General features: G+C 34.4%; 1 protein-coding gene across 1 annotated transcript in view; it reads left to right on the forward strand.

Annotated features, from left to right (window-relative positions):
- Positions 1 to 1564: 1564 nt before the first annotated feature.
- The window catches only part of LOC131035075 (DExH-box ATP-dependent RNA helicase DExH9), a 74558-nt gene continuing 61871 nt past the window's right edge, over positions 1565 to 14251 (forward strand). Inside the window, exons 1-4 of the mRNA XM_057966701.2 lie at positions 1565 to 1963; positions 13032 to 13232; positions 13365 to 13583; positions 13892 to 14218. Of these exons, the coding sequence (XP_057822684.2) occupies positions 1712 to 1963; positions 13032 to 13232; positions 13365 to 13583; positions 13892 to 14218 (999 nt within the window). The 5' untranslated portion in view covers positions 1565 to 1711. The remainder of the gene's footprint in view (positions 1964 to 13031; positions 13233 to 13364; positions 13584 to 13891; positions 14219 to 14251) is intronic.

Below are 14251 nucleotides of genomic sequence, written 5' to 3' on the forward strand. Positions count from 1 at the left end.
GTCATGATAACAATAAAATCTAATATGAGGAGAAAAATTAGCAAAGATCAATCTTGAAAACCAAAGCTAAAACTCTAAATCCAAAGGGTACGAGGGTAGGTATTCAAGAGATAAATTTTAAATCTTGACAGATTGACAATGTAATAATAAATTCCAAATCCTTATCAACTATGAAATAATTAAAAAAAATAAATATTAGATCTAAAACCCTAACAAAGAATGAGTAAGCTTTGAAGATAAAACCTCAGCGAACATAAGAAAGTTTGGTTCACCAAAATTGTTGGGGAATAAATCACACACAAAAATACTTGGGCTACTTAAATTATTAAAGAAATTACATAAATGATCAAAATAGATTTATGAATTATGATTGATATTAAAATTAAATGAAGTAATTGAGATACTTGCTTGAGATTCAATGATCGAATATCTCATTTAACATGTTAGGAATGTGTTTGCCAATCCACAAAAAAAATAGAATTTATTAAGTTGATTGCATTTCCTTCTATTTGATATGTGCATCTACAAAACTAATTTTTGTGCATATGAAAGTGAGTTCACTTGTGAGCTTGAATATATGTCCATAAAACTAAATTGCTAAAAAAATGATGGATAGGAAATAGTTCTCATTTGATCTTTTAATGTTTGAATCATAGAAAGGAAACAATGTTGCTTACAAATACATTTAGACAATTTAGTGAATTGTGAAGGTCATGTTATTCCACGTTAGGCTCTTAAGTGGACTGGTTCAATGATGATGAACTAAGGTAAAATGTTAGGCTCTTAAGTGGCTAAGGTAAAATATAATAGTTGCAAGCACACAATATGCTTAGGATGATGATGCAATGCTAACGTAACGATTATTATCCTTTCTCTCTTTGAGATGCTTTAAATGAATTAGGGTTAGTCTTTAAATACATCATCATACCATGCAATTTGAAATAAGTCGCACTTTAGTTAGCTCACAATGATTAGAAAGCAAGTGGAACATTCATCCAAATTAAGATTTGCAACTTTAAAAATTCAAAATTCAAATTTGCAAACATAAAAAATGACCTAGGTCAATTCTACAATTGTGGATATGAACCAAATCAAGGTGCATAATCAAATATACATCATAAAAATGTGCAATGATGGGAACAAATTAGGATAAATTTATCTACTAACTTCTACACGAATAATTCACCTTTCACTCTGATCAATATATAAAAGACAACCCAATCATCATAAATTCAAAACTTAAAAAAAACACACATATTTATACAATTTTCAACATTATAATATTGAATCAATAAAATTCTCCATTTTAAAATCAATATTTAATATATTACATGTAGCTTGTTTAAAAAGATTCACTCAATCTAAAAATATAACAAACAAAAAGAATAACAATGAATTTTGATTATACCTATATATATATACACAATACTGAAAAATAAAAATTATAATGCATATAGCTTATATAAGAAAAATTCACACAATCTAAAAATATACAAAATAAAAGAGAATAAAGTGAATTTTGATTATACCTATATATATAAAATAAAGAACAGAAAATAAAAATTATAAGTTTAGGACGTTTGAAGAAAAAGGCCTCTTTCAACATGGAGTCTGCTACCAAGCTGGTATGCTATTGGGGTGAGTTGTTAGGGCACAAGTAGGAGCTTGCCACAGCACTGTATCATCACCCTGCAACCTCGACATACTAAACATGATGGCTGTTAAGAGAAAAGCGGAGGATGATCCCCTCGGCACTCCTCTGCAAAAGAAGCACCAAGAAGAAGAACAACAGCATGACCAGGAGGGTACTGTCACATGCCTTCATGACGTGTCTTATCCAGAAGGTTACATACCCTTGCCTAAGGTACCCACTTCTTCAAAGCCTGCCAAGGACTATTCTTTCAAGCTCGACCCCTTCCAGAGCGAAGCCATCCAGTGCTTGGAGCACGGCGAGTCTGTTCTGGTTTGCATCTTTACTATCCTCTTTTACCATTACAATTTTAAAATTATCAAAACAAGGAATTTATGTTGAAATAATCGAGTGGCAAGAATTAAAAATGATTATCATTATTGTGGCTTCCATATGATATTTGTTATTGAACTTTATGGTTCACTTTTTGTTACTTCCCAGTGAGATTATGTCATGTCGACAATAAGATTACAATTTATAGAGCATATATGATGAGTGACAGTATCCAGCAGCTAAATTTAGTGATAGATGGAAATATGCTTTATGCCTAGAGGCTGAATTTCAATTTCAAATTGTGTGCTAGATCTTATGTCAGCATTTAGTTTTTTCAATATGCTACATATTTATCAACATGTCTACGGTTGTTCTCTTTATAACAGCTTCTCCATGACTGACTCTTGGTAACAAATAGTAATTTTTTTTGAACTTCAATCATAGTCCATACCTACTATCTTGACAGTTGTACTGAGGAGATTACAACACACATGTCACTTATAATATCATGCAGTGCGGGATTGGGTACCCTAAACGGGTAGCCAATCCAGGCAGCCTTTAGAGAATATACACTCAGAATTATTGAAACCGCAAGCCCCAGAAAGATTGATTAAGTTCAGAAAACCAATTATACATAAATAGCTTCAAGCTTAGCTGTCAATACTACAAAACATGTATGCCTCATAATTCATATTTTAGGCTTGATATCACTCCAGACTTCCAGAATTTTTCAGGAAAGTTACACTTCTGAAAACCCCGTCATACATATCTGATATCTCTGCTACAGACATATAAAACTAGTGAAATCTTGCTACATACACACTCCCATATGCTTATATTTAGAAACAAACAACTAAAAACTCAAGGAATTCCAATGTAGGATTTGACAAAAACAAAAAGAAAGACTGCATACAACTATTCTTGCTCTTCCATACATGCAACGGTACAAAATTCTGCAATAATGACTCCTACGGACTGATGGCTCACAGGTCAAAACCTTTCAAAAATTGCTTTTGCATTGCCTAAGACTGGGGTCTTCCAAGAAAATCACTCTTGCCATATCCTTCACACCTATCATATGCAGAAAGTCATCCTTTTCCTTCTCTTTTTCCTCCGTGTACATATGTGCTCCTCATTAATTCTATCTGCTCCCAGTCAAACAAAAAGGCATAATTTGGCATTGTGGATATCCATGATGGTCCCAAATAGCATGAATGGTGGTAAACAAAGAAGGAATCTACTCAGATGGCAAAACCATAGCCATAACTTCAATTGCCCGCACCATATGTGGCTGAGATTTTAAGAAGAGGTTATGCCAAAGAAGGAACCTGCCACAAATCAAACAGACCAGACAAAATCACAAAATTCAGAATAAGATCTGCACTAGCAAGCATGAAAAAAAAAAGGAACAGAAAAGAAACAAAAATTGTGAGTTTGGAAGAACAATGCTCTTGCATTATGATATATATGTATTATCAATTATTGCACTACGAGCCTGCATAAATTCTTTATCCTAAGGAAGGCTGATCCTTTAACAGATGCTTTGAACCGAATACTGTACTCTCTTTTCAAGGGAATTAAATTTGTTCAATAGTTTTTAGTGAATTTCCAAACAGGATTTAGCTAACAATTGGCATGTTCAGTTATACAGGATGCTCAAAGGAGCTCTGGAATCCAGTAAAATGCCACCCAAATGAACTATTTTCAAAATCTCCTTCCCTAAATTAAATCCATCCTTTACTGAGTTCAGAAGCAACAAGATAGAGGGTTTAGTTTACATGTTATAACTCAGCTGATAAGGGGCCACTTAATGTTGTTTGTAACTATCACAGTGTATTGCTGGACGTAACGTATGACATTTTATGTAAAGCTAAACATTCATTCTTAGTCTGAATTTGTAAAGATTATTCTTGTTTCAGCTAGTGAATTTCAACTCACAGTTCAAAACCTTTTAAAAATTGCTTTTGCATCAACTAAGATTGGGGTCTCTAAGAAAATCACTCTTGCCATTCCCTTCACACCCATGATATGCAGAAACTCATCCTTTTCCTTCGCTTTCTCCTCTGTGTACATATGTGCTCCTCATTAATTCTATCTGCTCCCAGAAAAACAAAAAGGCACAACTTGGCATTGTGGGTTTCATGATGATCGCAAATAGTATGAATGGTGGTAAATAAAGAAGGAATCCACTCAGCCGCCAAATCCATAGCCACGAGTTTAATTGCCTGCACCATATGTGGATGAGATTTTAAGAAGAGGTTATGCCAAAGAAAAAACCTGCGAAAAATCAAACAGACCAGACAAAATCAGAAAATCCAGAATAAGATCTGCACCAGCAAGCACAAAAAAAAATTAGAACAGAAAAGAAACAAAAATTGTGCGGTTGGAGCCTCAATGCTCTTGCATTATAATATATATGTATGATCAATCATTGTGCTATGAGCCTGCATAAATACTTTATCTTAAGGAAGGCTGATCCTATAACAGATGCTTTGAACCATAGTTGAACTACTCGCCAAAAGAAAGAACTTGCCAAGGCCCAAAAAGAAAACTCGGCAAAAACTCAGCAACTTAAAAATTTGCTTAAATAAAATTAGAAATGCTTTTTTTTTTTGCAAAATTCAATGAGGAGATGCATCCAACGAGTCAATGAAGAGTACACAAAAAAAACAAGCCGAGTCTAGATATATTTGATTTATTTAAGTGCAAATTGGGTACAAAATGGCATCCTCTTGTGGAATGCTGATGACTAATAGACTGAAACAAAATGAAATAGCAAATTGTTTTTGTAAAACTAAAAGTAAATACTACATCAAAACATTTTACATCTTCCTTTTCCCAGCTCTAGTGAAAACTAGGGGAGAGATAGAACTAGAGGGTCTAGTCCTAGGAGTCCGATGCGGCTCCACCACTTTGCCAAAATGACGTTGAGGGTAGCACCTCTCGTGGGGGTCTGAGGGTGTGAGAGAGAGTGGTAGAGATATAGGTCTAGATCTTGGGGGAGAGAGGAGATAGTGAGATAGAGAGGGGATAGAGGAAGAGAGATAGGGAGATAGGACTAGAATTTGTGGCAGATAAAGTGAGTGAGATAGATAGAGCGAAAGAATGCTGATAGGAGCCTACTGGTTACTGAAATTTGACAATATCTGAAAATTTAAAAGATCTTTTAAAACCTAGATTTTGCATTATAACTCCTAGAGATCTGAAACCACTCTCAAACATCCTGCCAATATATACATGAAATATAACTTATTTTCCTTTTTAATACTTAAATGTTATATTTCATGTTTATATTCTGATGAAGAGAATGAAACTGACTTGAAAAAAAAATTTAGATAATTTTTTGATGTGTTTGGGCCTCTTTTTTTTACGTGGCTGAGTTTTTGCCAGAGACTTGCCAAGTTTTTGTGAAAAGTTTGCCAAACACTGGGTGATTTTTTCCCAAAAACTCTGAGTTTTTGTGTGAGTTAATGGCGTAAATACTCGCGGAGCAAAAAAACTTCTCTGCGAGTATTGCATCTATGCTTTGAACCAAATACCATTCTCTCTTTCGAGGGAATTAAACCTGTTCAATAGTTTTTAGTGAATTTCCCTACAAGGTTTAGCTAATAATTGGCATGTTTAATTATATAGAATTCTCAAAGGAGCTCTAGAATCCAGTAGAATGCCACCCAAATGAATTGGTTCTTGAATCCCCTTGCCTAAATTAAATCCGTCCTTTTCAAAAGCAACGAGATAGAGGGTTTAGTTTACATGTTATATCTCAGCTGATAAGGGGCCACTAAATGTTGTTTGTTACTATCACGGTGTATTGCTGGACGGAACGTATGACAATTTATGTAAAGTTAAACATTCATTCTTAATCTGAATTTGTAATGATTATTCTTGTTGCAGCTACTGAATTTAAATCCAAATACTTGTTTATTCTGTAAAACAATCTAACTAGATCAAGTTATAATCATAGAGTATACTTCTGCAACTAGATCAAGTTATAGTTATTGAGTATGCATAGTAGTTTCTGTAATAAGGTCAAGTTGTAACATTGACAACTTGGAACTGAGACATTTTCACTAATTCAATCTGTATTAGTATATATGTTACAAATGCACAGGTTTCAGGTACTTGCAGAATTCTTTATGGGGCATCCATTATCGATACACTGATCTCTGTGATTGGATATGTTTAATGCATCCTGAAGAACAATGTATATAAGGATTACACTTCACTGGAACTTATGTCAATTACAGCAACTTATCGGAGGCTTTCTTCATGATATAAATGATAGAATACCATACGCTACAATATTAATACTTTGGCAGCAGAGGCAATAGACTTGTTTTCAGCAAAATCTTATCACTTGTGTGGTTTTTGATTACTGACTATAGAAGCATACAACACAAACTACTGGTTTGAGCCAAATGGATACTGCCTAAAGAGAAGTCCAGAAATTTTAAATTTTGCTAGACTTTTACAGCTTATCAGATCTTGTTAATTTTTCAAGTAATTCTGTCTTAATGCCTATTATGAAATGACCAACTACATTCATAGACACATTTTTATGATATGAAAAAACCTAATGTACCTTAGTGTTAGGGGTTTTTTAGAAGTGTTAGTATTTCATTTTTGTTAGCTGGCCAAGTGTATTAAAGTTAGTGCAATTTTGTTTGTTAGAAAATAAAAAAACTTTAAGTTGCTCATCTCACATTCATAAAGTGAAAGGGCTCACAAAGGGGAAGTGACTATAAAGTAACTTTAAGATATTCCACGTGCAACAGATTAAGAGATATATCAGAGAAAATGTGATAACAAACTCTTATGTAATAGAGCAACAAAAAATGAAAAATGAAAAGCCATACAATCTGGCACAAATTTAAAGAATTCAACTACTAGATGAAAGAGCATGTGCTTATATTCTACGATTTTTTTCTTATTTTATTACTTTGATCAATATTGAAAGCCATTGTTTAGGTATAAGCTATTAACAAATAGACTTTAGTCTTGATTGACTTTTACTCTTGCTTAGGTACAACCAAATTCCCATCCTACATTTCAACCAATTGCTTTTTTAGAATCTAATAGAGTTTTGAAATGATGGGTGGGAACAGCAGTATTTATCTGAGTTTCAAGGATGAGGGATGTGGTTCTTAAGTTGAAAAAATTTTCTTAGAATTTTGAGATGGTGGGGGGAGGGCTGTTAAAACAATATATAAATCTAATATTAACTTTTTTGAATTGCAAATAAATAAAAATAACTTAAATAAACTGATAGAAAGAAAAATCTATAAAAGGTAAGTACTAATTACAATGCATTTATGTGATGACAATTTGTTGATCCCATAGTCCATTTGCTAATTATAATATCAATATGAGTTAGAAATAAGATATTGAAAATTACCAAAAAAGAGAAATAATGGTTGTATAGCTATATTGAGCAACAAGCTAATAAATTGGAATTATCATCTAATGGATATCTTGGGAATTGCCCATTACTATAACTATTAGAACTACCTCCTTCAATGAGACCCCAACCATTCCTAGCTGCACAACCCAGTCCTCATCAATTTGCATAGGCTTGCTGGGTTCGACATGTTACCGTGCTACTAGGTCCTTTTTTTTACTCTAGTGTCTTGTGGTCAAGGAGACACAAGATATTGTGTATTTTAGTATGCTTTTCTACTCATCGAAAAGTTCATTCCTCTTAGTTGAGTAGCTAAATCTATATGTTGACCAATTCCTCTTAGAGGAACTAGAAAACTATGAGAGGAGAATGACAATCACATGTAATAGTCTTGGAGGCCCTCATGGTCACTATTAACTGATTGGCTTTTCCTATGCTATAGTGAGTGTGCCTATCTTTGTTGAACTCTTGTAGTCATCGAGTTCAATAAATCTGATCTACCAAGCTTTGACTTTTGAAGCTTCCCTTGGATTTAACAATTTCTTGATGGCCTTTATTAAGCCTTTCACCTCCTTGTCATTAGTGGGGATAGCTTTTTGGCCTTTGTACATACCATTTTATATTCATTGCATATGCAACCATGTGTAAAAATGTGTTAAGCTTCTCCCACCTTTATTGAATGATGAGATCAACATACTACTAGCATTAGAAGTTAGAACTATACCAACAAAAATCTTTTTAGGGAAAAAGCGGAGAAATAAAAAAGATAAATATTTCTTTCAAAAATCTATATTGATTTAATTGGGAAAAATTAAGAAAAATTCAGGGTAGGATTTTCAAAAAGCTGCAATAGAAAAATCAGGTTAGGGTTTTCAAAAAATTGAAAAATTTGCATTATATAGTCCAGAAACCACCAAGGATTGCTAAAAATTGCGATTTTTTATGGTCAAAGGCCTTGATCCCGCCTCTATTAAAAAAATGTCTTTCTAAGTGATTTTTGATTTATTGCAAAGTGTTGTGATCTTTTAATGATGTTTGTCATCATGAACTCTAGGGTAAGGTACCCCTCATGAATGATGACCATATAATGTCCCCTTCCAAATTTGCTCTAGAATTTGCCCTAGAATCACATTTGCAACAGGTTAGGGTTAGGGTTACATCTTTACCAAGAAAGAGATCTCTTGAAACTGTGCAATCCTGGATTTGAATCCTATAACACTAACCAAGGGAACATATGCATATATATATATATATATATATCTCCAACTATTAGGGCTAGACAACAACACACAATATTCATATAATATCTATAATATTATTCAAACACGTTAGGGTTTTGGAGGAAGAGACATGATAGGTCTGCTCAAAGCAATTTCCACACTAAGCCCAAGAGAAGGCAACATGGACATCCACCGGGGTGGCCTACTTAGTGGGGTGCTTGTACCTGCTTTCCCCATCTACAGAACAAGTTGCAGCAGAAGCGACATAAAAACAACCTTCATATCTTTAGTGATTCTGCTTGAATATCAAGCACAAAAAGGGCTTTGAGCAAACCTTTGGTCCAAGCTCCTCTACCCATGTTCAATACTTGTAAAGATGAGGTCAACCCTTAGCCTAAATCTTACAAAAATCTAAATTAGACTTTACAAAAAACTATATGGGACTGCATCGTGGTAAGATCATTGCTGACTAATACTTGTAAGATGAACTCTTGTATTGTTTGGTGCATTTGTGTGTACTGCATGAAGCTGAGTGTGGAAAGTCAATATCAGAGGTTCATATCAACAATGTTGCAGGTCATTTTGGAGTTGAGAAAAAACTGTATGGAAAAATATTTTTTTGACCACATTTCAGTTTTGATGCAAAATACATCAAATTCTAGTCTTCTGCCATAGCCAAGCTGACTAACATAAACAAGGATTGTATGCTCCTTTGGTATTGAACAAACCTTGGGAATCAGCTTTCATGGTTTTTCTTTCAGTTTTACCTCTGCTTTGCATGATAATGGTTGTATCTATGTAGTAGCTGACAAATTTTTAAAGATAAATAAGTCTCATGCCTTATAAGTTTATTTCAATTTTAGATTTTTTTATATATAATGTATAGGCTCACATTGGATTAGCAACTACCATCATATCTTCTATCGACATAGCTACAACTGAGTTTTACATAGATCTACTCAGCACAGCCCTTTTTTTGGATTTCCACTCTTTGGCACTTGCCAGTGTTGCTTATCCTATGGCGCCATTTACAACCTCTACTCCTTCAGCTCAAAAAGACGATGTCAAAGCTGCTAAATTCATTGAGCATATTCAGCATATTCAACAGATTTTCTCTACTTAAACATACCTATCTTTTTTGGTTTCGCTTGGGTTTCCAACTGCTGGCACCTATTAATGTAGCTTATTGTATGCTGCCATCTGCAACATTGACTCCTTTAGCTCAAAAGGAAGTTGTAATAGCCACTAAATTATTGAACACATTTAATTGTTGGGAAATGTACAGGTTCAATACCAAATATTGTGAAGATCAATCTCTATCCAATAAACCGATCAAAGGACGAGATACATAGCTTGGACAACTACAACATGAAAATCTGAAACTTATATACAAATGTGAAGTTGCCTTTAATGTGGAAAACCATGCTTTGATCCTTCTTAATTATGCCAAAAAACAGCCTACAGATCATGCTTAATATTCCTATCTTATGCAAACTTCTAACAACAATAAATAAAGAATATCATCACCATAAAATAGCAGCAATGAGGCATGAATCAGCAACATAAGACCACTACATAACACAGGATTTGTGGGGAAACCCTTACGGGAAGAAAATCCACCAAGAAGAGAGGCCAAATATGCATTATCAACAATAAATGTGATTACAATACATTCACTTCCATTCTCCTCTTTGCCTCCAACATGGCAGCACTTGTGTACTTATGAACAACCTCCTTATGCCTCCCACCTGCCCTTGTTCCTGCAAATTACATTCAATCGTTTTTCATAATTTCTACATCGAAATAGATATATTTATAGAATTGCAAGAGCTCCAAAACCACTAAATAAGGCATCCAATGAAGACTCTTCATTCCAAACATCCCCAACCCTTGGATTGCCTCCACAGATTTGAAAGGACACCAGTTTTGGCTCCAATACTTTCCTCTAACTTGGGTGCTCAATCTTGTAAGATAAACATTACATTAAATGTTATAAATGACGAAATACCAAGAGACACTTGTTGCCTCTTCCAATCCCCCACTTGGATAAGCCCAAAGGTCATTCATTTGTCCTCTTCCTAAGTCATTAATTATCCTATATTAGGCATCCACGTGGGGAAAACAATATTAAATAATTGTGTTCACAACCCACCTTTACTGCTGCTAGTGGAACCCATCAACCCCTTATGAATGTGTTACAAACAATAGTAAGAATAAATATTACAAAATATTTTCCCAATACACCCCGGACACTTTCCAAGGATGTTGGAACCATGTCATACGATTTACAAGGTAGATGGCACCTTAATCCTAACATCAACATATTAAGTAGCAAGGGTAAGCATTTTGTAGAATTCTAATGCCAAATACAAGCAATGCCATGATCAATATCAAGATGCACAAACCTTTTAGGTTGGTGATAGAGAATGGCTTCATTTGCATAAGGAAAGACTCTTTGGACCTTTCAACATTGAGAAGCACAAACCTTTTAGGTTGGTGATAGAGAATGACTTCATCTGCATAAGGAGAGACTCTTTGGACCTTAACACAAACAAGATCTGTTCTCTTTGGTATAGCCTATACATTATCATTAAGAACGTTGGAGATAATGCCTTCAACTTTAATGTTCCAGCTTGTTTTGGTGTGCATTTAGTTTTTGATGCGGAAATTGTGCCATTACCTCAAATTCCCATCTTTGTTGGACATACCGAATGTTGCATAAGAACTTCAACTATTAGAGATCAATCTTGATTGTAGTACTCAATTTGAAGTGGATCAAGTTGATGATGCCAAGATCAAAGTTGAGATTCCTCATTATTTGATTGTCAAAGTAGGTCAAGTACCTTAATGGAAAATGGTTTACAAGCTCAAGTTGCAAACAACTTTCCACATCTTGTTTTGTGACTTGCCACAATGGGGATTGTAGCTTTTGAAGGAAGGATGGTTGATCCAAGAGGATTTATTACTTTAATTGAATCACAGTGAAAAGGCATTACTTAGCACCATATTGTCTTTCACCAATAACTTTTGGACCTCTCCTAGACTCTGGAAATATATCAAATTCATAACTCCTCTCCATTTGTTCTGCATCTCTCTGATAGTGTCAACGTTGTTGTGCACAACTGTTCTACAGTGTTCCCAAAATATGACAAAACGGAGGTGCAAGTTGATAGAAGGCAAATGTGTGCATTTCTTTTAAATGCTAAGGTGTCCCTTTGTCTGGCACTCTTATATATTATTGATCCATTCCTAGAGATGTCACACGGTTTACATCCAATCTTTTGAATTTTATTTAGAACTACTGCATAATACAAACTGTAGGTTCCTACACAAACCAGTGTCTTCTGTTGCAGAAATTGGTTTCTGCAGTGTATATAATTATAGATCTTGTTCTCAGCTACTTTGTATACTCTGAATGAAGGTCTAGGGTGAATGACATTATGTGTAGTGTCTGTACTTGTTCATGTTCTGAAATTAGAAATTCAGAAGTCAACTCAGCATGATATAATCATTTAAACCATGGTCATACCTTATTATTTCACAATGAAAGGTTCCTTATGTAAATTTTACTAGATTTTATAATTGTCCAATCACATCTAGAATGAATTGCAAAATCTTCTTGTGTTGCTTCCTAATCTTCCATTTGAGGTTTGTGAGCTTTTTTTCTTTTTCTTTTTCAAGATGCTCAATTTCAAGCTTTACAATGTAAACTCTTTATTTAGTATTAAGTTGTGCCATCTTTTTCTTGGAGATATATGTCATCATCAGATTGTTGCCTAAATCTAAGGCTGAGACTGTTGGGAATAAACATACCTTTAGAAGGGCTATATTAATTTTAAAAGACTTATGTGGAGAAATGTATACCTCAGATTAATGGGGATTAAGTGCTTATTCTCATAGCTATTCTGTAGAACAACTAATATTTTTCATATTTTATGCAGTAGCTAGGTTGCTGATGCAAGTTTTGTTTTTCTAATAAGACCTAAGACAACAGTATAGTTTTTTTGCATGCAGCCAAACATTTTTAGATTCCTGCCATTTGATGCATGGGTGTTTCAACCTTTCTTGGGACAATCTGATATCAATGATGCTGCCTAGTTTAAATTCACGAGCTTGGGAATCTGATTTGTCCACGTTACTGCCTAAAATACTAGTAATATCATACTAAAAATGCAGATTTTTGTTCGATAATTTGTCTGGTGCTGTAACTTAACAAAATATTAATTGATTGTATCCATGCTCTTGGTCTCTGTTGATTAATGAATTGCATACATATTTGCTAGAGGTAGTTTTTGTTTCTTTGTATGCATATGTAGTTGTAAACAGTGGACTACATTTAACATTGGAAAGATATATATATTATATACAGTTCAGGATTCAGTTTTTATTTTAGCAATTGTTTTTTTACTAAAGCTATTAGATTTGAATTGTTCCTTGAAATCTGATACAGGTGTCAGCTCATACATCTGCTGGAAAAACTGTTGTGGCTCTTTATGCTATAGCCATGTCGTTAAGAGATAAGCAACGAGTTATATACACTTCTCCAATTAAGGCACTTAGCAACCAAAAGTTCAGGGAATTCAGTGAGGAGTTCTCAGATGTTGGTCTGATGACTGGTGATATCACAATTGCGCCAAATGCATCTTGCCTGGTATATATATATATATTGTTGTAGCTGCATACAATGCAAATTTAGGGATTTTTTTTGAGTTTTGGATGTATGAAATTGGAATGTCAATATGCAAGAGTCATAGAGATATGTAAATGAGTGGTTGTGCTTCAGGTAATGACAACAGAGATCTTACGGAGCATGCAATACAGGGGTTCTGAGATTATGCGTGAAGTGGCTTGGATAATCTTTGATGAAGTGCATTACATGCGTGATAGAGAAAGGGGTGTGGTCTGGGAAGAAAGCATTGTTATGGCTCCAAAAAATTCTAGATTTGTGTTTCTCTCTGCAACTGTGCCAAATGCGAAGGAGTTTGCTGATTGGGTTGCAAAGGTACTTCTCTGCCCATTTTCATAAATGTCATCCTTTCTCTACCTTTGAATTTAACAGGTCAACAAGTGTGCTTGTTTGAGAACTATGCAAGGCACTTAAATTTCATTTTTATAATTTTTATTTGGACTGCATTCTTTTTGCTGCATATTCAAATATATCCTCACAACTCTAAAATGGATGGATTAGCTCATTATCTAGCATTTTGGATTTTGATTTCTGCAAATTTTTTGCGATGTTTGAGCAAACGAAAGTTTAGTTACATAGCTACAAATTGAAATGATTGTTGTCTTGATGGTTTGTCACTGCAGGTACATCAGCAACCTTGTCACATTGTTTATACAGATTTTCGACCTACGCCTTTGCAGCATTATCTCTTTCCCTCTGGTGGAGATGGCTTGTTCTTAGTAGTAGATGAGCAAGGCACTTTCCGGGAAGACAGCTTTCAGAAAGCAGTAAATGCTCTTTGTGATAATGGAAACAAGAAAACTGGGAATTGGCAAAAGGGAATGAATGCAGGTAAATCTGGCGAAGAAAGTGACATTTTCAAGATTGTTAAAATGATAATGCAACGGCAGTATGATCCAGTTATTGTATTCAGTTTCAGCAAGAGGGATTGTGAAATTCTGGCTATGCAGGTATGGTGGTTTCCATTACATTTAATTCCAAGA

Source organism: Cryptomeria japonica, chromosome 3, assembly GCF_030272615.1.
Source record: "Cryptomeria japonica chromosome 3, Sugi_1.0, whole genome shotgun sequence".
Classification (NCBI taxonomy): Eukaryota; Viridiplantae; Streptophyta; class Pinopsida; order Cupressales; family Cupressaceae; genus Cryptomeria; species Cryptomeria japonica.